This window comes from Sphaeramia orbicularis, chromosome 21, assembly GCF_902148855.1.
Source record: "Sphaeramia orbicularis chromosome 21, fSphaOr1.1, whole genome shotgun sequence".
NCBI lineage: Eukaryota > Metazoa > Chordata > Actinopteri > Kurtiformes > Apogonidae > Sphaeramia > Sphaeramia orbicularis.
In genome coordinates this window covers 49,551,207-49,577,247 of record NC_043977.1, presented here as the reverse complement: position 1 = coordinate 49,577,247, position 26,041 = coordinate 49,551,207, and the positions used below count along the sequence as shown (strand labels likewise).

The following is a 26,041-nucleotide window of genomic DNA, read 5'->3' as shown; positions in this document are numbered from 1 at the left end:
TGATTATGTTGTTTTTGATCTCCTGTGAACATGACAATGAAAATACAGAGGATAATATAAAATAAATGGTGATTAATCACTTAAGAAAGGTTAAATAGGGAGAAAAATTTATTTGGAAAATGCTACAAAAGTAGTACTAGGTCTTTATGGGTTAATGAACCTCAATCCACTGTATCACTCTCTTCAAGGCCACCAGACTTCCATGACAATTTTAAGTCATTTTACCAGAATCTGGTAACTGCCATGAGTATCCCAACGTATCAACAGTAAGTATGAAAAATACACAATAAACAGAAAGTAAGCAACTGATTGAAGCAGCAGTTGACCAGAAACCCACATCTTCTACTAGATGTAATTACCATTTTCTTCAAGGGAGTCTGGGGGTTGTGATGATTGTTAAAATTGCCTCAGTTTTACTGAACACTCCGAGGTGAATCTCTGGTTTGTGATATTGGGCCTATATAACTAAAAATGAATTGTCTGACAGAAAGGAAAAACAGTGAAAATATCCTATACAACTAACACTTAAAGGGGCATAGATGTTTTTAGATGGGTTCATTTTGTTCACAGCAGTAGAAGTACTGTTTAGCTTCAAGATGTATGTATACATATGCAAATTAGGGTGCCGGTACTTCATGAAAACACCCACCTACAACACAAAACTGATGAAAAACAGTTCGACAGACTTAACTCCACAATTCAATGCCACACAGTTCATAGTCTGCTCACAGTAACTATTTTGTAATATGTACAATGTGGTCAGAAATAAGGCTCTGAATATACTTTTATAGTTTGGAGTTTTTTTTAAACAAGACTGAAATGGAACACAGATATATTCCACTATAATGTAATCTTGGAGTGTTCTTGTCCACGACACATGTACAGTATGTCTAGATACAAAAACAAACACATGACAGTTGGAAAACTACAGCTCTCAGTCAAAAGCAAAAGAAGTGGAAATGAAGAAAATGAAGGAAATAGAGACAAAACATGATCTCAATTAGGACAGCGAGCAGATGATATTGATCTGTGTCACATTAACAAACACCCACAGGAAATGTTATAAAGCACTCAGTGGTGAGATCACGTTCCCTCGTCTAATGTCGTTGTTTACATGTAACGTTGCTGCATTGCTGACTCTTTTCAACAACTTCTGGAGGAAATGCTCAAAACTACTCAGCAAAATACATTGTGTTTGTATTTGCTAGTTCCTCTGCTCCTATTTTGGATTTCTTGCTGTGAATCAGACCACTCTTTCTTTAGCTGCAGAGGAGCAGAGGGTGTAAACCTGAATCTCCCCTTAAAATATCAACAGACCAAGTTCAGTACAATATAGATCTGTATAGATTTACTTATACTATTTAAGTGGAGGACATTTGAAAAGGCTGTTTCACTCAGATGCACCCGTTGTAATCAGTGTAGTCCCCTGGACCGCTTGTATCAACAGGAAGTGGCTGTTTAGATGAGGCTTAATGGTGAGTTTGAAGGTGGGAAGAAGCAGCTGCAGGCCGGCAGGACATCACAGAGCCAAGTCCTTCTCTCCCAGAGAAGAGAAACACTGCTCAACACTCTGCTCAGACACCTCAGAGAGAGTGGATGGCTTCCACTTGGGGCTCTGGTCTTTGTCAACCAGCACTGGAGATGCACAAAAATTCACAACATCAAAGGGGGATCAAGATAATAGAGCAGCCAACAGGACACAATCAGCCTGAACTAGTGGACGTTGGCCTCATAGCATAATTTCTTAAGTCATATTTTTGGCCACATTGTGATAAGCAGCAGTGGTAAAATAGTAAAGTTACACAATTATGCTATGAGGTTAACAATATGTTGATTTACTGGTAGATGTAGTGGAGAAGCAAAACATCTTGAAGTGTTCATGAATCTTTTATGATGTACCATATGACAACCATTTTGTACTAGAAGGAAGAAATTTAACACATAATATTCCTTTAGTAGGTATTACAATAATATGTCATGTATTTATATTGTATATTTTAAGTCAATGTTTGAACAATCCATAAATATAAAGCAATAGTAAAATGTTCCATTAATGTGTTGTACTGTTAATCAATACGTAATACACCATTATAAGGTGCTTATTAACAATATTATGTGTTAATAAGAGTTTATATACACTTCAGAAAATTAATTAAGTTTTTTTGGTTTAAAAGTATTACAACCACACTTATTGAGTTTACCCAACCCACTGTATCATTTTTAAACGATTACAAAGCTTTTCTTTGCTTTACTAAGATTACTGCATACATTATTTATTTAACTGCTAAATAACAGCAGCATTTGTAGCAGTTAACAATCCTTTATTAAATTAATCCACATCTCGAGGTCTTTACATAGAAAATTTTGAAAAAATTTTACACTGTGAATAAATTTATTAACCAGTCAAGTTGTGCGAAATCACTTCACAACAAAAAATTGTTCTCCATCTTCCCTACTTCTAATGGTTTTCTATCCATCCTGTTTTGCATGAAAAAGGACATAAAGATGGTAAACACTGAAGTGAAGAACCACATGTGGAGCAGTATCACCAAACAACCAAACTATGACAATAGCGAAGAGCTTATGTAATATCAAGAATGAAATACTTGTAGGTAACTATTTCACCCTTTGTTGTCATTTATTTGTCACACCGGCCATAATGTAAAGACCTTTATTAACACATCACAATGCTCCTGTAATAAGTATTACAAAAATAGGACCAATGTCCCTGTATCTCAAGAGCATGTTCTATCAAGAATAAATAAGTTGAATCTGAGAGGTTATCAGGTTCTGCCGCTATGTTAGAGCCCTGTGGTCTTCAGTACCTTCTATTAGGAGGTAGTTTCACTGGAGGATAACTCCACAAATTAAATGACAGCCCATATATGACTTCCTATTAGTGCTCAACACTAACTATATGGACATCTGTAACCATTTCCATGTTATAAGACATCAAAATATGGCCCATTATAAGTAAAGGCAAATTTTTAATAATTAAAAAAATTGCAAACAATTCAAAAATCAGAATTTCTCAAAATTGTGAATAAACTTTGTAAACATTATCCCAAGGAAGCAACATAAAAAACTTGAAATGAATCCGACCAGTAGTTTCATCTGAGAAGATGTCTGAAGAAATTGCAAACGAAGATGACGATGACGAAGATGATGCCGGACACAGCACCTTCACAATAGCTCATGGCCTATCAGCTGGTGACTAATATGCATAATGTTTTAGTGGTGAAACTCAGAAATGCTCTTTGTAAAATGTAGCCTCAGATCGGACTTAGTGAAGTGTCTTTTACAATAGACAATTTACCTCAATGCTGAAAATACTGCAATTGTACTGACAGCTGTATTATTATTTTTTTTAAAGGTCTGTTTGAGGCTATGTTTTACAAACCATTCTCCTTGTGGCCATATGTGGTTGTCATTTCTGTGATACATAGAAAAACATTTTATTGAAAGTCTTCACTTAAGTGTGGTTTATGGTACCATTATTAAAACTTGGAGTATGATTAACTCATATTGTTATCATAATTATAATAATTATTATTACTATTAATGAACATCTTATAAGGACTATCAAATGTCATCTCTGACATTGACATCCAGTTCCAATTTTGTCACTGGTGTGGTGCAGTAACTTACCAGCTCTTACCCCCTCATAGAAGTCGTAGCCCCTCTGAAAACACAGAAACAATACTATTAGATGAAGAGTGACTAACACACGTTTTAGGTTTTATCCCAACATATCAAAGGACAACTGGACAAATACTTTACTGCTATTACTATTAATGCTTTTGACCAGCTTACTAATCATGTAACACCTATACAAATATATCCTACAGTGAAGACTCAGTATAACTGAAGCTGAAGGATGGAACATTTCCTGTACCATGCAGGCCTGGCTCAGGCGATACTCCATCACCAACACGTCCTGCAGGCTCAGGGACGCTCCCATCTGCAGCTGCTTAAATGTGATCTTCAGGGACATCGGGGACATCCTTAACAACGTCTGAGGGACACGACAAGGGGAAACAATTCATGAGCAGTTCTGCGAGCTTGTTTATTTGCCCTTTATAAATTCTGTCACATTTCACATGCTCTACAATCATGATGCCATTTGAGATAAGTGTGGCAGGAAAATATCAAACAAGAGGAACAAAAAGCAATCTAATGCATAAATACAGACAAAAATGAACATTAATTTTTAATGTACAATGCTACACAGTCAGTCAGTGGTGTGGCGCTAACTGAGGAAGTGGGTATGATATAAATATTTTATGCCTGATCCTCATTGGGTGTAATTGGGATTTTCATGTCTTGAAAGGATACTTCAAGTGTTTACGTTTGTGGAACTGAGCAGGAAAGCAGATATAAACCACATTTATGTAGAGCAGTTCTTAAATATGACTTAATTTTATGGTATGGGGCATTTTCAGTCAGTGGAGGCTTGTTTTTAAGAGATCACTTCTGGTATGATATCCTTAATCCTAATCAGGAGGGGAGCGGTGAGGAGGTGCAGTCAGGGAGGCAGGGGCCTAATCTGGGTCATGTGCACACTTTGAGAAGACTCAACAGCAACCATCGTTTTCCAATTTACATAGTGAAAAACAAAAGCAAGGTTTGGTTTATTACACTGTATGTAGTCAAGCTCAAATCTCTGCAGAAGGATTTTGATCGAGCCAACACGACTAAGACTAACCCAATTATGTTCTTAGGGTGAGGTAACTACTAATAACCAACATATACCGCTTAAGACAAATAATGCCCTGGCTCCCCTCCAGCAGCAGTCAGTGGAATTTGTTGGTTAGTGGTCAACATACTTTTACATCAGAAGTAGGAATCACAGAGTAACTCATGATATAATACTCTCATTATCGGTTGATTCTGCCAGATTTGGTCCACTACAATAACATAATAATAATGGATTAGATTTAAATAACGCTTTCTATGAACGCATACTCAAAACGCATACAGAGGATCCATTATTCATTCACTCACACATTCACACTCTGGTGATGGTAAAATTACATTTGTAGCCACAGCTGCCCTGAGGCGTGCCTGCCAGTCCTCGCCTACAGCCCCTCCTACCACTCATCCACCAGTGTGAGTAGCAGCACTGGAGGCAAGGGGGGTGAAGGACACAACGCCACATGGACAGAGCGGGATTTGAACCGCCAACCCTTCGGTTACTGGACGACCCGCTCTACCATCTGAGCCATGGCCGCCCCTGCAAGATAATCACCTACAATGCCTCACATATTGACTCTCCACTGAGGTATCTTATGTGCATTTTGAAGAACTGCCTCAGAAAATGTCTAAGAAAATGGCAAAAAAAAGTTGCATAAAACGTTAATATATGTATGAAATAGAAACACTTACCTCAGCTTGTTTTACAGCAAACTCTGAGCCATCGGCCTTCAGGTTCTCCATGATCCCCTCCACACTGCTGGAGTTAAACAATCTATAAAAAAATCACATGAAGTCACTGTTTGAGATAGGGGCACTTTCATCACAAATTTAGTCAAACATCTTCAATACTTTTAACAGTAACAATATTTCTGCATCTGAAGTCCAGCTTTAGATATTCACCTGTTAAACTTTCAGGGTTTCCACAGATCTTTACAGACACAAATTCAACAGTTTTCCATCACTTTTCAAGGTTTGATGATATAATTTCCCTAATCACTTACAATCTCTAAGTACACGAACAGATGAGTTCCTTAGTTAATTATTAAAATGGAAAACTAACTTTTGTCATTCTTTACCTGTTGCCACTTCAAGTTAAGAGCGGGGGAAAATGGGCAAAAAATGGTATCTCAAGTTATTGACAAATTATGATAAATTATTATAATTACAGACAGATAGACAGATAGATAGACAGATAGACAGATAGACAGATAGACAGATAGATAGATAGATAGATAGATAGATAGATAGATAGATAGATAGATAGATAGATAGATAGATAGATAGATAGATAGATAGATAGATAGATTAATGTTTTCTGGCTATGTGAACTGAAGACAAACCTTTATTAAAAAATGCTCTTTTTATTTTATGAACCAATATGCCATATATGACCAGACATTCCCCTAATATCATTAATAACCTACCAGAAGCAAACAGGTTGCATTTTAAAGAAAATTCGTCACAGTAATGATCTTGACTTTGCAATTTTTCACATTCTTCAGAAAACAAAACCTTGATTTGACAGCTTTATCAGATATACTGCTCAGCCCTACATCAAATACTCAGCAAAACAATGAAGCTTATGAATTATTTTCTTACAAATGTAGAAAAAAATAAAGTGAAAAATACATTGCTTTTAATCAAATAACTACAGCAAAAACCACCACACCACCTCACCCCTGATTTCCACAACGAGCAGCTATACTGCATTATGGTTGATGTGATTGAGTTCCACCTCCCTGATGGCCATCTTGGAACAATGGAAATAAGCCTCTGCTAAAACCCGAGGGGCATGTTCCCTTTAAAGAAATGTTTTTAATATTCACCTATGAAAATGTGAATTTAAAGTTGATTTGTGTGAGGACAGTGAAATGCCTGATCTATTTCCATCTCAAAATGGGAGACTTCACCAAAAAGGTGAAGAGTCTGTGGCCCCAAAAATCAGACCAATGTCCCTGTATTTCACCAGTATGTTCTATCAAGAATGAATAACAAGTTGAACTTGAGAGGTTGTCAGGTTCTTCCGCTGTATTAGAGTCCTGTGGTCTTCATGCAGTACCTTCTACTGGGAGGTAGTTTCACTGGAGAATAACTCAACTAAATAAATGAAAGTCCATATATGACTTCCTATCAGTGCTCAATAGTAAATATGTTGATATCTCTAACCATTTCCATGTTATAAGTAATCAAAATATGGCCCATTATGAGTAAAGGCAAATTTAAAAAATTCCAAAATCTAATGAGCTAAAAATTAAATTCCATGACTTTTCCTCTGTGGGAACCCCATCAGTTTTCCAGATTATTACTTATCTGAATGTTTTAATTGCAGGCTAGTGAACACAGTAATCAAGTCCTACCGGTCAATATCAGAAATGTGCTTCTGCAGAATGAATGGCTTGTCAGCACCCAGAGTACTCTGTAGACACAGAAAATGATGACAGACACCAAACAAATGATACACTTTTAATAGTAGAGTAAGAGGACATTCAAAGTTCACCCTCGTATGTGTATGGTGTCATCCTTGGTGTCTAACCTGGTTCTGGTAGGAGTCTAACACTCTAGATACGTCTTCAGCAGAGGGAGACTTCAACTCCACCAGCTCCCTCTCTAGGTCAGGGATCTATATAAGAGCAGATATTTGAAATCAGCTGAAAAAGGCTCTCAAAAATGTTTATCTGCTGCCAACAACTCATGTAGAATCAACCAGCTACTTAGGCTACGTTCAGCCAGCAGGTCTTTATGCACAATTCGGATTTTTTGGTGAAATCAGTCCCATTTCTTTGTTTGCTCGTTTATAATACACATTAAATGTGACTTCTGTTTTGAGTAATAAAACACTCTAAAGTGACCCGCATGCGCAAAAGAGGTCCTGACGTAATATGCGACCACGCAGGCAGGCACTGTGTTTACAGAAATAGCACTCCTGGGAAGCAGAATTGTGAGATTTGTCGCATTTCAATGACATAAAGGTCGGATAAATGTGACCTGGCTGTTCAGACTGAAGTTGCATTGCAAAATGTCAGATACGTATCAAATTCAGGACCACATATGAAAGTGGCCTGGGTCAGATTTGAAAAAATCAGATTTGTACTGTTCAAACTGTCTTTAACAGATTGGATACAGGTCACATAGGGGCAAAAAATTGGATTTGGGCCACATTTGCATGCAGTCTGAACATAGCCTATGCGTTTCTTATTTGTCACAGTGACATTTACAGAAATAGGCACTATATTAAGGGTGTTAAGTCTGTAGATATCAAAATAATTTTCAATTTGTTGAATACTTTCCTTTCTAATGATTACCATTTCACATCCTAATCCTTATTAGACAGGCTGACAATGTGATAGAGACATCATAACTGAACCACAGATAAACTATCTTGCAGTATGTGGTGTAGTAGAACTGCAACAAAATCTGCAGACTGCATTTTCTCCACACCCACTAAGCCACTGGTGACATGCTCAGCAGTCAGCGTAAGGATTTTATCTGAACGATGTTTGAATTGATTTAGTTGGTTTAGTTCCCATTCAAATTAAGTTTAGCAAACAGTTCCTCCTTTGTATGCCTAGCCATGAGCGTAATCCTAACCCTAGATCGCCTTAGTTTGATTTATGTTACTTTTCTTCCATTCCCATCTAATGTTGTTTTGGTCACCTCTGCTCTAGAAATTGCAGATGAACAAATCCTTCCTACTGTTGACCTGTCCTTACAGTCTCAAATAAACCCTGTCGCTCGCCGTCCTGAGCTTGTGCCAGGACCGAGACAAACACCACCTGCCGCTGGACCAGTCGGTGTATGTTGGCACCTGGTGACTCAGCATCCACATTTCCAGTGGAGCTCTAACCTCTATGCCACCCACCTTGTTCTTGTCCTGCTCTCTCATTATCACCCTGGCAAAGGTTGTTAAGCTGCTTCCATAACAAATTCAAAGCAATATCAGGGAAATATCTGTTAATTTTGTTTTGGTTTCTTTCCTTCTTTTATCTATTTAATAACTAATGAACTAGTATTTCAGCATACTGTATATGCAACAGTCCAGTGCAGTGTTTTGTGCGTGTGGTGTTTTGTAAAGCTCCTACAGGAGTCATGTCATGCGTTCCCAGTGTTGAGTTACTATACCTTCTGAGATTCTACAAAGTGAGTAGCAACCCCTGCTCTCTGCACATCACGTCCCTTGAGACGAAAGCCAGTCAAGGCCAAAAACAGTCCCAGCTTTCCCCGGAGCCTTGGCAAAAAATAGCCACCTCCTACGTCAGGGAAGAGCCCTGTGGAAATGCATCAAGAAGTGTTTGAATGATTTTGTTGCTGAGCACAAGGCAGAATAAACTGTTTTTTTAAATGTACTTTTTAAATGACCCTGATGAGAATGATGAGTCTACAAATTGTTTTTTTTTATGGAAAATCATTAAACTCATCAGAGCACCTGTGTGTCAGTAAGTTAACCTTTAGTATCAGCTCAACATTTAGCTCCAAAAAGCCAAGATGGCAAGAACAAATATGGAAAGTCCTGGCTTCCAAAAACCAATGGGTGCCATCTCCAATTCTTTATACTGACCATGGGTATATCTGGTTAAATTGCTCTTCAGAGAGCGTTAAAAAATGGCAACTTCCTTTATGACGAATTTCAGCTAAATGGTAAAAATCAATCAAAAATTAGAATGTCAAATTCAAAATAATAGATTTTGTGTTGACGTCATGTGGCATTTTGGTACCTCTGGGTACGATACATGGATGAGCCAAATTTGGCATGTTTAGCTGAAACTCTTGTTGTTTTGTGTTGTTTGGTGAATTCTCACACATTCAGCCCTTTAAAAGTGTCGGAGTGTTGCCAGGATGCTGAAAGTCTATCTCAGCCACCATCAAATGAAGGCGAGGTTCACCCTGGACGTGTCAGCAGTTCATCACAGGGCTGATGTGCACAGACAAACAACCATTCACTCTCATATTCACACCTATGGGTGATTTAGATTGACCAGTTAGCCTATTAAGGTGAATGTGACTAACCACTACACCACTGTGCCACCTATTTATTGTTTCAGAAAAAGAATAAAGCCTTATAATGAGTTTGTGGTTTGGGCTCTAAATACCAAAAATCTGTTTTTCATGTAGGTGCAGCGACAAATTCATGTTTACTCACACGGATAGAAATTTATTATTTATTCTAGTGTGCAAGTTTTGTTTGTTGTTGACAGTAATTCAGTTTTCTTACCAGTTCTTTCTTATCATTAGCAGTTTTGCTATTATTGAACTATATATATATATATATATATATATATATATATATATATACACACACACACACTTACTGTGCATATTACAATACAACATAATTACTTTATTATTATTATTATTATTATTATTATTATTATTATTATTATTACTACTACTTTATTATTTATTTCCACTAGTACTTTTAATAGCTATTGTTATTACTATTTTCTTTCCTTTTCGTTGTCTTATATGTGTACATTAAGTGTTGTGCTGCAACTAGAACCTTAATTTCCTGAGGGCTCTGCCCAAAGGATCAATAAAGTTCTATCTAATCTAGTCTTATCTAAAGTTGCAGGCTATATTATAATTGACACCTAAGCAGTTACATGAACAAACACATTTTAGAGTGAGTGGGGACCATAAATGATGGCAGCACCTGTTATGTCACACAGTACACTAGCTCCACATTTTCACTGACCTACATTATCTATTTAAAGCAGCATACTGTAGCATTCTATACTGAGAGTACAAATAAGGTCAAATTTGCACTGCATATCAGCATTGTCCTCCAAATCCAAGCATTAACAAACAGTACACAAGCTCAACAGTTCAGCATTTATGTTTATGATATATTTGATCACAATCTACAGTCCCAATCTGTTAGGATTTGATTCTATATTTTCAAAAGTGTCTCAGTGTTTGTGAAAAGAAAAAGGAGATGCTATTGGTCACATTTGGCTTTGTGACTGCTTTTGTAAGTTGGTGTGAATCAGGAGGAGGGGGAGGGGCCATGGAGGCAGAGAGGGAGGGATTAAAGAGCTGACCTGATTCACGGCTGAAAATGTAATATCATAAATGCGACAGATTATGGCTGTTGTTCAGAATGGGAACGGGGCGGGGTTAAATCGGTTAATCCTGCCATAGAAGAGTGAGGGAGGATATGAATGAGCCCCTACTGGATTCATGACCACTTCATTACTTTTACACAGTTTTAACATTTTAAATGCTTCCTTTCTCATGTCTTAATACTACTAAATAAATTATAGGCAAAATTGTTTTTTTTCCTGCAGGTTTTATGCTTCTCATAACGACATATTTCATCAAGGACACGTGGCAAATCAATATTGATCATACAGCGCATCCATGCCACGCCCTAAAGGAACTCCCACCCTGTCTTTGGGAGGTGATTGCTGAATTATGGAGTGTTTGTGCTGGGGGTGGGGGAGTGGTGGAAGGGGGCCTAACAATAAATCATGGCCAGAGCCACTTAAAGGCAAAGGCATCCTTGGGGACTGATATGATGAAATCTAGGAGAGCACAATGCATCCAACATCTCTATCCACTCCTGATGTTCTTTTTACATTTGTCATTTATATTGTATAAAAATAATGAAGCTACAGCACACAACTGTAGAGCAAGAGGGGCCTGGATGCATAAAAACATCAATGAACAAAGCAACTAAATCTTAAGTGTAGGTTGGTTGTGTGGAGTGTCAATTTTTCAGTCTAGGTCTAAGGCACAAAATGAACTGCCTTTGCCTGCAATTCTTTTTTCCTTTTACTTGCATGGTTTGGTGCAGTTTTTAGTTTTTGTAAACTAGTTGTTTAAATTTCATATACCTATAATATAATAATCCTGTTTTGGACATCCAAGCCTTTTTCAGCACTTGGAACCTGATATAGAATTGCAGCATACATCAGATTTCAAAGGCAGATCATAAACTGCATGAGAGAGTCAGTGACCCCAGGATTGCGACAAAAATAAACACATGGGGCCCAGAGCCAGCTGGGAGAAGGGGAAGAAAAAAATAATTCTGAGTGTAGTGTGGATTCCAAGTTTTCAGAGATGTGCTAATATGGGGGTGAAGAAGTCAAATGCCTTCAGTAAATGCAGTGTGACACTGTGTTATGATGACATAACACATAAGCCACAAAGACAAGTAGCCAAGATGTCCTCACAATGTGCCAGGGGTGTTTAAAGAGATCCTGACAATCTTTGCTTTCATCATCAGGTTAATAAACACAACACTTAGACCACCAGAAACGCCCTGATAGACACATGACAGAGCACCCTCCTCTGCACAGAAAATCCTCCCCCTTTGCACATTAATTGTAGACCCATTTCTTTCCAACATTCGCTGTCACCTCACATCTGTGAAGACAGCAGTACAAAAATCTCAGCCTCACAAAATACGCCTTCTTTCATTCTGCTCCACTCATTTTCTGTCTGCTGACATTATGATCTTCCTTTTAATGCCAGGCATGTCAGCCAGGGTCCACCGCATACCACTGCACAGTTGAGCACATCCTGGAAAATGTGAGGGAGTAGGTGCTCATAGTCAATTTATCAGAAAGTGAACAGTAACACATTAAAGCTGAGGTAACGACGTTCCACTAGGAGTGCTGCCTATACTATGTCTATATTGCAGAGACACTAGGAATTCAAGCTTTCTTTGGCCCAGTGCTGATGCTTGTCTTTTTGACTTTTGATGCAGTGCGAAGTCCATTTCAATATGCTACCAAGTACAACAACTATGGGTGGACAATAAACAATATTTTTTATTTTAAGTCAAATTAATTGATGTAAGCTGTGAGATTAGCAAGGGGTAAGAGCAGCTCTGAAGTGAAGGCAATGCCAAAGTATCTTAAAAGTGTAACACCACTGACAGCCACTAGACTCTACTCGAAAAAGGCCTAGATCCCATACATTTCGAGTGAATTTGTCTAATAACCTAGGTGATTTTTTTTCCAGGAGTCATTATGGTCTCATTTGGTTCCAGTAAGTGCTTCAGTGGTTTATCTCTAGTCAACTCTACTGTTTTTGTTGTTGATAAGTTGAAATGACATGACCATGAAATGACATTGTTTTCCACTAATGTTTGATGAGATCTATCATTTTGCCATGTCTGTAACCTGGGGTTTAGCATTAGTTCACCTTGTGCTTCACCACACCACCCTTCCGTCCAAATATGGTCAGCTATGGCTCCAAAGCCACAACAGTAAGAATCACTCTCTCATTTGTTTTACATGGATCTTCTCCTAAGTGATCTGGTGGTGTGTATGAAAGCTTTTCTACCAAGTTGGACTATGCAAGTTTCTTTATATTTAAGAAAGCACATTTTTCCTGACAGAAACTCAACTTGTGGTTCAACTTCTAACCACGTTACCTGCAAGTAGTAGTTGCACTACGAACAGTCTTTGATATGCAATGCTTGATGAAGTATGTAGCATTTAGCATAAGTGCATCCATAACCCTTTGTACATGGCCCTACAAGAGATGGTTCGGACAGCTTGTGCAACTCTGCCCCTCTTCGCTTGAATATCATCACTTCATAATATAAAACCCAACTTCTAAATGGCCGCCCAAAAACCAGCTGTTATAGCTGTGATATCATGACAGCTCTGTCCACATACACAGGCTATGTAGTTTAGCCTATCAGCACTTAAGATGCTAACAGATGATGTTATAACAATGTGAAAACCAAGTAAAAGAATAAATAAAAAAAACTTTGGTATCAGCTATTGAGCAAACTGGTATTTAGAACATCAGAAATGGTAATGGGTAGATTGGTAATCCCTAAACAACTGCACTGGAGTAACAAACTAATCAAACAAACTACTAACAAACTAAACAAACTAATCAAATTAAAAATGCTTCATATAGTCACCTCAATCAGAGGAAACTAGGCCAATCTGACAGATTTTTCACTTTCACGGTGTACCAGCATGGCATAAACCTCTGAAAATCTGATCAATAGAAGCATATTAGCTGGTAATAATAATAACAACAATAATAATAATTTTATCTTTTCTCTCCATGTGGAATATTAACTGATGTGAAGGGTTTCTAGCAGAGACAGTCACATGGAGGGAGATAGCAAAACAAAAATATAATACGCACGCACTTGAAAACCCTCGGCCTGACTTATGAAAATGTTCAAAATATTGACTGTCACTGATATGTTGATTTGCAATATGTAAAATGTTTGAGACTGTGAATGAATGCTGGAATTGGTTTGTGCAATAGATGTATAGAGGAATTCAACATTTATCTAAAACAGTAAATACAGTGGTAAAGAACTAATGTAAATGAACCATAAGTACAAGAGAAATAAGTCTAAGAGAAATAAATATACAATGAGAAATAATTTAAACTGTTTAGATACTTAGCATGTTTAAGAGATCATGTGAGTTGGTGTCATGGCTTTTAATAAAAGAAATAAATGTGAAAGACAGAATCCACAATGTGGGATGAGTGGAATGAAGATTAGTCATGTTGAGGCTTGATTGTGATTTATTTAAGAGAAAACATGTCAAGGAAGTGTAAAGGGTGCGTTTCAAGTTTGTTTTACAGATATTTTTATTTATCTATTTATTTTATTTTATTTTGTTTTATTTTATTTTTTTTTGTCTGTAATTTGGTGCCCCCTCCCGCAGATGACACCGTAGGCAGCCGCCTGTATGGCCTATGCCCAGAACCGGGTCAGACTCTAACATTAAATAACATTCATGTTGACATTAGGGTCATTTTCACAGCCTCGAGCAAAATATTCGTGGAAGTTATTCTTGTTCAGTTCCATTTCTCTCACACATTCCTCCACTCTATCGTGTCTCCACTGTCAAGCCACAGTGAAGCTGGACAGGAAGTTGAGACTCCAGTGTTCATTTTTTCCAAATGACTCCAAATGATGGTTGACAGAGGCATTTTCAGTCATCCCTCTTTTTTTCTTAACCATGCTGTGCACTGTCACATCCATTTGGGTCCGCACTGAGTGCGGTCCGAGTGCGCGCAGATATCTGCGGAGTGTATACAGCAGATTCCAGCCAACTCTTTGGGGGTCTCCCCCTAGTGACATGATTTATCAGTCTATGGCAAAGTTTTTGGACAGACGGACAAACGGACAGATGGATGACCAACAATATGACAATACCCTGCGGCCAGTGTGGCCGAGGGTAACTAGTTCTGTGGTTGGTAGCTGATTTTTATTGAAGACTTTAAAAGATTTAAGGATTGCTGAAGGCCTTGATAGTAGAAAGGTTTGAAACACTGTGCTGTTCCTGCAATCAGAATGATTTCAACTGGGCTGAAGAAATTTTGTCCATGATGCAGGTTATGATTTAGAAGCACATTTCTCTACCCAATAGAATAAAAATATGGGAAACTGCAAAAATGTTCCAGGATGACCTTTTTATTTACTCTTGAGCTTTCACTCTTATTGAGGACTGACTCAAGACTTAAGCTATTTCAGTGTTTTTTGGCTCTCTTACCACAGAGTTGATTGTTTGTAAAGTGTAACAGGATGTGTGGTGCTCCTACAGCTGGCCTTTATAGAAACGGGTGTATATCATTTAAACACACAATATGAAATCTTGATGATGTGTGTCAAACTTGAAAAAAGGGAGATGAAAAGGCAGAAACAGCGGCTCCACCTCCAAACCTCCTGATTCACTGGAGTTATTGTGTGAGTTTAGGTTTCTGAAAAGTACTGAAACAGGACATCAAAAAGTATGGAGGTGGAAGTTTCTGAAGCAGTCGATCCATCTGATGAGCAGAGCCATGTACCAGCTCAAATGCTTTTGCAAAAGAAATAATCAGAAGTCTGGATATACAGTCATAAAACTGTGTTAAGATATGTGTACTGAAGTGACAACAAACTAATTTATTCCATATTGTCAGTTGTAACTCAGTTGTGAGAGGTTTGTTAATCTCTTTGGTGCCTCAGGAGAAGGCCATCTGTCTGCAAAAGTCAATTAGCTAAAGAGGAAGCTACAGCTTAATACCTTGGTCATTTACACTTGACTGACTGAAACAGGAAAGCACAATGAGTTCTCAGCAATTACATGATGTATCATGGAGTTTTGACAGTAATATTAAGGACTAATTCATGATTCACGTAACTTACAAGTAAAAAGTACAAAAAACATGGTCTCAGCTGCTGAGGATTAACACTTCTGTTTTGCTTGAAACCAATGTTCAATTCATTGAATATTTATGTTTTAGTTGTTGATTTGTCAGTAATTCTATCGTTTCAATTAAATCCAAATAATAGAATTGTATTTAACTTTAGCTTTCAGAAACCACCAGCCATAGAGTATTTTTCTAAACTAAACTAAAACCGGTTTCTGCAGAATTAATGTCTACTGACACAATGACAACTAGTCTTTCAAATTAATTTGAATCAGGTTGATATTATCCACAATATACATTAGTAAACACAACTCATCCACATAGCTGTGATGCAGACTGACCTCATGTATATGAGTTAATACCATCTGCATCCAGCTGGTCCTGGATTAAATCCATGTTCCTACATAATTAATGTGTTTGGTATCTACTCACACTGATGCAGGCCAAACAGTGCCCCCCCTCCCCACAACATACACACAGCCCTCCCCTTCGTCAAGTAAGAACAGGGCCAGTGCAGCTGGACAGCCTTACCAATGGCGGTCTCTGGCATGGCAAACAGTGTCTTTTCAGTGGCCACTCGAAACCGTCCATGAACTGAAAGGCCAACGCCCTGAGGGGTAGAGGAGGAAAAGCATTGTCAATAAACAAATGACAAAGTGAACTGGACTTGAAAGTAGTTATAATAGGGCATACACACACAATAGGACTCAAAGCTACGTTAGCTGACTGGACTGAAAAGGTGTACAGTATTTTGCAATTTTGCAGATAAGACTATATAGAAAAAAGGTTGTGGGTTATAGCAGTGAAAAAAAAAAAAAAATCATAGTAAAAGGTGAAAAAAAGAATCAAAGAATTGGAGGAAAACTAAGAAACAGTGTATTATTTACAAATGATACAATACAGACTAAGTAATGTAACTCACAAACATAAAAATTCAAAAAAATCATTTGACACCAAGTTTAGCGTTCTTCAAACTAATTTGAGAAAATGTACTTATAGACCCAAATAGTTTCTACTTGTATTTGCATATGATGCATTTCAACATGTGATCTACACTTCATGCAGTATTGTTCATATTTATGGATAAACATGATAAAATATAAAATTTGATATTGCTTTCAGTTTTGACAAAAACAATAGGCTTACAGCTTTGTTAGTGAATCGATCCTGAAAACAACCAATGTTATGATAAAACAAAGGAATGACAGAGGGATGAATTTGCATGCAGAAAAATAATGAGTATAAATGTCACCTCTGTGACGTAAAGGAAATTTGTTGTTGGTCTTTATGATGAAAAATGCAAATGGTAAATCAGGTCAGCCTTGTGCAAGTGTGTGTTTGTGTGATTAACGTGCGTTGCCTCCCAGCAGGGGCATGGGGTGAAGGTTAATGAGCGGCATTGGCCAGAGGACAATTTCAGCACAGTTAGGGCTTTTTCTACCTCACCTTAGTGGTTTGTCTTGCAACATTCCATGGAAACCACATCGAACTTCACAGTATATGACAAGGTTGAAACTTTGAGTATCATTATTGTGACATTATTGTGAAAAAAATATGTGGAATAAATGTATACCTTTCATGCAGTGTCTTGTGCTGAATATATTGGAAGAACTGTGTAGTTTCAGAATATAACATCAAAAAATGTGTATCACTTGTCCTTGTGTGACTTTTTGCATGATGTTTGCTGAAAAGCGGGCAAAAATTACTCTCTTTCAGTGACAAATAATTTAAAAACCCATATTAATCCTGTTGTTGCTTGCAAATTTTCATTGAACTTGCTTACTTTTAACCTCAGAAGAAGAGCTTATGGTATGCCCTTTTGAATGAGTGTCAGTTTCAGTGATTTCAGTTAGTCAATGACGTCATATCAGGCAGTTCCTCAGAGGACATGCTGTGACAATTTTGTTTGAATTTTTTAGCTTCTAGGTGACTTATAATTCTTTATGTAGAGTTGATATTATCATAAATCTGTATGTATTATACACCATTCTCTTTCTTTTTCTGTTGTGAATAAAGGATTACCCAACAATTAAGTATATTCTAATATTAGATAAGTAAAATCATTACTTTTACTAACCCTACCCCCATCAGTTTTTAGTTTGTGAAAAAAATGCATACCACTGTAAAAAAAAAACTTGCATTCACTCAATTTTCAATATCTAGCCTCCAAAATTTAATCAATTATGCCCACCTACATGGGCTACAATTAGTTTATATTATTTAGGCCCATTTACTTTCCTAAAGTGAGATCAATTTTTTTTTTACAACCAAGTTTTCATATTCGTTTTTGAAACTGCCCACCAATTTGTTAGATTTTGACTTGCTCTGTCAATGATGAAACCAATTTAACCAGCCAGAATCACCTTGGGAAGGCTTCTATATATCAATTTATAGTTAAACTAATAAAACAACTCTTAAACATGTTATGGAGTAATGCCTAATTGATATATATTTTTTTAAATTTCAAACTGACTGAATAGGGCCAAGATGCCAAGACGAAAGCCGTCCAGGGGTGGGGGAAGGCCTCCTTGGGAGTATTCAAAGCGAAGAGAAGAAAGCATGTTATGTTTGATTTTTGACAGAAAATAAATGGTTAAATCAAGTAGTGTATAGGTGAAATTTCATGTTTTTTTGTTTCAACTGTGTGTCAATAAAGGCTCAGTGATTTGAAAACCACAAAAGATTTTGCATAAATGATTTCAGATTCAGATTCTTGAGAAAATTTGACCCTCAACTGATATATTTTCAGTCCATAACTAAGAACTTGAATTTTTGCCCTTAATGTCACTAAAATGCAACTCAAACCTTGAACCTTGTCATATCTTGAGCATATAATATGCAAAAAATAATGTGCAGTCAATCCTCTGACAGGTGAAATATGCTACCTAGCAGATAAATAATCATATAGTAACATTTTTGATGAAATGTACAATAAGAATTACTTCCCAGTTCAGTGTTAGAAATTTTGAGTTTTGAGCATAGGAAACAGAAAGGAACTGGTATGAAATACACCCACACATATATACATATCAAAATGAAATATAAAATAAAATAAAATAAAAAAGCCTAATATCTGCATTGTAGGTATTCTAGAGATTTGTAGACAATCTGATCCACCACCAAAAAGTAATTATATTGCCCCACTGACCTTCAGTGTTCAGGGTTATTTACCGGTCAGGTCAAGAAAAAAATATGTCCGTGATTGGTGGTGACAAATGCCTGTAGAGGGTCAGCAGGTAAATACCCAGAGACCCCCTGGCCCACATGATTAGAATGAGAATAGAATAGATAGTGGGGATTTATTTGTGCTAATTGAATTCACATACCTGCTCCATGCCAAAGGGGCATTTATGGGTAAATCTGCTCATTTCAGTATTGTTTATAGTAGATTACAGCTCCCAAATGGGGTATGGAAAACTGAGAGCCACAGAGCAAAAATGTAACTAAAACCTGAATTATTCTGGTCGTGGTAGAAAAATGCAGTGATATGCATCTTTTCCATTTGTTATTGTTTTAATAATAGAGACTGAAAACATTCTTGACATTATGAAGATATGCAATCATGCAAAATAAAAAATAATCCATAACCTTCCTTGAATGCACGAAAAGCAAATAACACCACCATTTTGAAAATGTAAATGTGATTTGGTAATGTAATGAAAATGTTAGAAAAATAAATACTCAAATAAAATGCAAAAAATCTATTTAGACTAACAAAGTATTCCTATTCCTAGTATTGAGCTTATTGGAAATATTGAATCAAAATCTTCGGCTACTCTTTCATTACAATGAGCAACAAACAACCATAGCAACGATATTCATGAGCATGTACTCTTGGATCTACCACAGAGAGGGGCAACCAGGAGGAAATATTGGATCAGACCTGGTAGAACCAAGCAAGCTTTATGCGCATGCTCCACATCTTCTTCGCCGTTTTTTGTGAGAGCATTACAACACCACATACAGGCCTGGCATTTGTACTACAGCCTTCTCAGGCATTTTCAGTGGTTTCGCGTGGATGCAGGTATTTCCTGAAATGACTCCGTTTTTATGGAGCATTTCTTTGAAAATGACAAAGAAAAAGATCGGATAGGAAAAGATGTGGTTTCGCGTGGACATTGCCCAAGTCATGTCAGAAGGAATGATAGGAGAACAAAAGTGACTAAATGTCACCAGTTTATTACCTCCGCCAAGGCGGTTATGTTTTTGCCAGGGTTTGTTTGTTTGTCTGTCTGTTAGTGTGCAACATAACTCAAAAAGTTATGCACAGATTTGGATGAAATTTTCAGGGTTTGTTGGAAATGGGATAAGGAAGAAATGATTAAATTTTGGTGGTGATCGGGGGTGGGGGGGCCCACGGGGGGTGCCACTGATCAGCCTTGGCGGAGGTCTGCGCTCTCAGAGTGCTTCTAGTTGTATATAATACTGGGGAAATTCATTTTGATTTGGTTTGTTATACAGCTAACATAAACCAATTTAGCTTTTCATTCATTTTAAATGTCATATGATTTTCTCTACAGAAAAATTTACAAAAATACAGCTAATAGTGTTAATTTAGATTAAGGTAATTGTTTACTGTCACGTGGAATATTTATTGAAATTTGAATGATAGAATTGCTGCATTTCGGCTCACAATAGATCAGGTCAAACCTTCCATGATACAGTCTATATACAGAAGGCCACCTGCTGAGAGCTGAATGACTGCCTGTGACATTGTGATTACAGATGACAGGCCATCTTCACCTTGGCCATGGTGACAGTAAAAACAGAAGTGTACAGTATAAAGCTGGAGGTCACTGCTACTGGGTTTGCCCTCCAGCTGTGATGAATGACCACAGAGATTTAAAAATATCTTATCGCTAGAGACTAAGCACAGCTTTCCACCAAGTGTAGATGCTCTTCCAGATGCCATTATAAACAAACCAAATGGGCACACACTGTGACTTCTCAGGGCAGGATATAAATGTTCAACAAGTTTGCGCCTGACTTCTGGTAGAAGACAGGAGCTGTGCACACTTTCTCACAGTGCAAAAAACCGTGCAATAAACCGTATCCCTGTGCAACCTGTAGCACGATCAACATACGCACAACTGTGAATAGTATATATAGCTTTTTCGATTTGTCTTTGTCTACTGCTCGTGTGCTTTTCTTGTGTGCTTTTTGTGCTTTACTGCTGTAACCTGGAATTTCCCCTTGTGGCACAAATAAAGGCATATCTTATCCTATCTTAAGCTCACTTTATGGGATATGAGAGCAAGTATAATGCTGATAAAACATATTTTTAATTTGTAGGCCTACATATAACATTTAGGAAACAAAGATTCATGATTAAATTACTTAAATCATGATTAATCTTTTTAATATTTTCTTTTTCATTAAATTACAACACAACCAATCAGTCAGTAACACTCATGCTAGTGGTGGAGCTGTTTAGCTCCTTGACTAGCTCGCTATCTAAGTCATTTCAACCAAGCAACAAATAAATAAGCTACTATCCACCAATATTTGTCTGTCTTTTCAAAACTATTTTGTGTTGTGGAAAAAAGAAATCTAAAGCAAAAACAAAGATCTCTATTTTAGTTGCTCTAGCTAACTAGCTAACTAGACATGAAGTGAGAAGACAGGAAAGGAATGACCTATGTCAAAAAGTCCCTTTTTTTTTTTTTTTTTTTTTTAATATAAGGCATTTTGAAACAACACCCATTTACTCTATTAATGTGAAAATAAGAATAGTAGGACTGACTTTAAACACTATTGTTATATCAATAACAGGGTTGCTTAACTCATTAACTTGCTAGCTGCAATAAGCAGTGACTGAAACTTTCAATAAACACTAGACACATTTCTAAATGTATATGTATGAGATAACATTTTCACTTTACACTTTGCATATGAGATATTACTGCATCACATTACAATGCAGTACACTGATCGCATCCTCCAAAGTCTAAACAGCCATTCTGTAATGATCATGGGATGCACCCGCTGGAATGAATGTCAGTTTGATCTGACAGTTTCACCATAAATGTAGTGGAACATTGTTAACGTCCTGATGTGGTGCCACCAAGCACCATGTAAGAGCATGTGTGTACAATCTACTGTAAACAATGGAAATAAGCTAAAGTCTGCATAGAGCTCTGTTTATAGTTCCAACAGAATAGGCAGTGAAATTTACAACCCAGCATGGTTTGTTTACACGGACTAAAGGTATGGAGGTTTTCATAAAGCCCGCAGCATGTTTTTTTGGTTTTAAAAGAAGTAAAACAAACATTGAGAGCAGGTGGCGTGAAACACATTATATATAGTTCCTAATGTACAGTCAGTTGATTGACTTAATACACTGCTTATGTGTCATCCACTGAACTCACTGTGATTCACCATTTCTCTATTGTAAAAACTTTAATAGTCCAAGTGTAAATTGAATTATTTATTGTCATCAAATTTTATGCAAAAAATGAATTAGAACTATCCTTATCTTTTTATGACCCTGCCCCAATAACAATATTGACTGAAGCATTGCCAAAATGTTTATTTAAATTACACACGCATATCTTGATGTTCAAAACAATGTTTCAGTTGTTACTGTTTTAAATGTTCTAATTCACATTTTTGAAAGGTCCAGTTTCATAGAGTTTGTTACATTGTGAAATTATTATAAAACTAACAAGTGGTATCAGGCACAACAAACCCCACCCCTTGCAGGTATTGTAGCTTATTTTGGCATCAACCCAGCTGATGTCATCATGTCTATGCGTGTGCTGCTGTCAGTATTAGGGATATACCAATACCAATACCAGTACTGGGTATCAGGTCCGATACTCAGCGTATGTACTTGTACTCGTAAAAGTACTTCAATACAACCGCACCGATACCACTTACTGCAGCGTGACATTCGCAGTTAAGTGCAGCAGGTACACGGTGGCGGAGTAATATCAGCAGTGTGGAGATTTTTTTTTTTTAAAAAATGATGGTGACAAAAGTAACGCTGACTGCAAGTAATGTTAAAGACACAGACAGATACGGACGGAGTGTTCTGTCCATCTTCTGCGTACATTCCATTCGTTTTCCAGGTGCTCGTGGATGCGTACCCTGACAGAGAATACCACCGGGAATCGTGGAGGTAGAGGATCTGTTCAAAGAGTGATCAACATTAGTATCGACATTAGTGTTACCTCTGTTGTCGCCATGTTTATTATTACTGACTTTCTTCTTCTCAAAAAAATTTACTTTTCTTCATGGTATTCGGCCAGTATGGTTAATTCAGAGCGGCGCCCCCTGGTGGATTGATTGAGAAACGGTCATTCCAACACATTAAATGTCAGTAGCAGCACTTTGTTACGGTCAGACTAATGACAATGACTAAAGCACATTTTCAAAACTAAGAACTGTAATGGTATTATTAAGCACTTATATCAGTACTCAGAATCGGCAAGTACTCAAATGTAAGTACTTGTATTTGTACTCAGTCTGGAAAAAAGGGGTATCAGTGCATCCCTAGTCAGCATAGACATAGATGGTACAGACAAATTTCGGCCATTATGAGTAAATGGGGAAAAAAAAGATTTAAAAAATTCATAAGAAGTTGGAGCTTTGACCTACTTTTCCCAAAATGTAATCACATCTATTCTGGGTCACTGGCAATCTATAAACCCAATTTGGTATGAATTCAACCAATAGTTTTGCTGCTAAAGTGTTAACAAATATACAAAAAAAGGAACAAACCGGAACAAAACAATCCCCTTTGCCTCCCCTTTGGGAGGGTGGGGGGTTAAAAAATACTTCAAGGTTCATTCTGGACCAAAACTCAGCTGTGAATTGGTCAATGTGTAATATTTGGTGACACCTGGTGGCAAAGTTGCAAATTCTGCCTTCATCTCTCCCTGACCTTGCCACTAAAAATACAAAAGGTTCCTTGTAATAGCTTATATTATTCTCTTTAATTAAGGGATATTACCTCTGGTTCACACCCAGACATAACAGGCAACAGTAATGTACACTGATGATAGAACCTGATATGAAACTGAAAAAAGTCTAATAACAGGTCCAAACTCAGCTACTGTAGAAACACAATAGACTCTGTGAATGGCAACCCCCTCCCTCTGTAGCAGGGGTGTTAAACGTGAGCCAAAACCAGCCTGCCAAAGGGTCCAATCCGGCCCATGGGATGAATTTGTGAAATGCAAAATATAAACTGAATATATCAACAATCAAAGATGTTGAAGTCATTTTCAATCAATCACCTTTCCTTTTTGAAGTGGTTCAAACAATTAAAACAATAGCACAATAACCTATAAATGCTGACAACCCCAAAATGTTATAATTTTTTTTTGTTTTAGTGTGAAAAGTAAAACTACATGATCAAAATGTTTACATTTACAAACTATCCTTTCACAGAAAAATGTCAATAATCTAAAAAACCACAGCCAGAAATTTCTTGAGAAAAATAAGTGCAATTCTAACACCACTATGCCTGTTACCAAATGTTTGTGTCTTTGTAGATTCACTGTGATCTGTAAGTTGTAAGGCACGTGTAAATGAGAAGTTGAGGTAAATATTGTTAAAACTGCACTTTTACTTTTTTGCACTAAAACAAAATAAGAATGTGTAGATATTAATTGGTTATTGTACTGTTTACTGGTCCCACCCCCTTTGGATCATATTGGGCTGTATGTGGTGCCTGAACTGACACCCCTGCTCTATAGGCATAAATGGCAGATTAAAAGGTAACTAAAATCAATAATTCATATATTCAGAGATTAATAAACACAAAAACATTGTGTTTATTATTCTCTGTTCTAAGATCCTCATAAATCCTACAAACTGGACCTTGACACTTGAGAGATGATTTGATATGTATTGTGATAATTACTGAGGTCAAATAGTAAGTTTGTTTTTATCTGCATCACCCTGCTGTAATGTTCTTGTACTACAGAGGACAAAAACCTTTAATGCAGGGGAAAAAAAACCCACCTTGAGTACCTTTTTTACTGTCACTCATCTTCTTCAGATGACGTGGATATTAACGACAGCTCTGTTCTCCAGGGGTTAAAAAGATTAGTCATACAACTCCACACTATCCAACAACAAGGGCAGCAACCACTACACCGCCCCCGCTGGACTTTATTAATGTGAGGAGCCTGCTGTCCAACTAAGTAAATGTTTAAAATCCTGAGGACAAACTGGAAACAGGACAGTGTCTGCTCAAAAGTAAATCACAGCAGACACAGATTAGTAACACTTCAGCATTAGCATGGTCTTTAATTATAGGGATTTTAAACTTGGAAAGCATTGAAGAATGTGTGTGAGATGAGATCCCAGTGATGTAGGGGAGGAAAAGAGATGACTTTGAAAGCATGTGTGAGTTCTTGGACTTCCTAATGACATGCCTTTACTCCCACGTGGTTTGGTATCACTAAATCTGATCTGGGAGCGGGGAGTTTGGTGCCTCTTGGAGTTGTCCATATATAGAACCAGCAATCGCCCTAAGAATGGCTTTCATCACTGTTAATGTCTCCACTGTGCTAACATGACACAATATCTAACATGAATCACTTGATTTCTACACATGAATACACATGAAAAAAAGTGAAACATAAAAGTCAGTTCAGAGCTTTGACCATGTCTGCTGGGACGGTATGAAAAAGTGAGTTGCTTTGTCATTGCACCATATGGTGTAGAATACTTCAAAACCATGCCCTCAGCTGTCTCTCACGTCCAGTGTTGCAATGTTGCCCTGCCTGATCGCCTGAAAAGCTTAAATCCAAAGCCACACTGTTACCTCAGTCTTGTCCTGACAAATAAATTACAGGGTTTGGTCTCTCTTGAAAAACAAAATGGGCAGTGAGGATATCATTATCATCATGGCTGTGTAAACAAAGGAAGCAAACAAAATTAATTTTTGGTTCACAGCTTCAAGGATTCACCTCTCTGAGAATTTAATAACAAACAAAGGTTGCGAATGTTTATACGTTTTATTTTTTCTGCACAAGATATCTGTTCACAGCTGCCCTGAAACCTGTCACTTTTTAGATATATGGATTCATTAAGTGCACTGATCCATTTCATCTCGGATTATTTTATTCACAATTTTTTGAAAACTATTGTAAAATACGGTCATATAACTTTACATAGATGGTGAATGAAAACTGAATTTTTAATTAATTTTTTTTTAATTAAACCTTGATTTTTACCAGATAAAGTCCTACTGACATCCAGATCTCTTTTACAA

General features: G+C 37.2%; 1 protein-coding gene across 1 annotated transcript in view; it reads right to left on the bottom strand.

Annotated features, from left to right (window-relative positions):
* Positions 1-671: 671 nt before the first annotated feature.
* hibch (3-hydroxyisobutyryl-CoA hydrolase) overlaps positions 672-26,041 on the bottom strand; it is a 35,944-nt gene continuing 10,574 nt past the window's right edge. Inside the window, exons 7-14 of the mRNA XM_030125427.1 lie at positions 16,345-16,423; positions 8,815-8,960; positions 7,229-7,315; positions 7,053-7,111; positions 5,386-5,467; positions 3,896-4,015; positions 3,649-3,682; positions 672-1,635 (exon numbers count right to left, since the gene is read on the bottom strand). Of these exons, the coding sequence (XP_029981287.1) occupies positions 1,520-1,635; positions 3,649-3,682; positions 3,896-4,015; positions 5,386-5,467; positions 7,053-7,111; positions 7,229-7,315; positions 8,815-8,960; positions 16,345-16,423 (723 nt within the window). The 3' untranslated portion in view covers positions 672-1,519. The remainder of the gene's footprint in view (positions 1,636-3,648; positions 3,683-3,895; positions 4,016-5,385; positions 5,468-7,052; positions 7,112-7,228; positions 7,316-8,814; positions 8,961-16,344; positions 16,424-26,041) is intronic.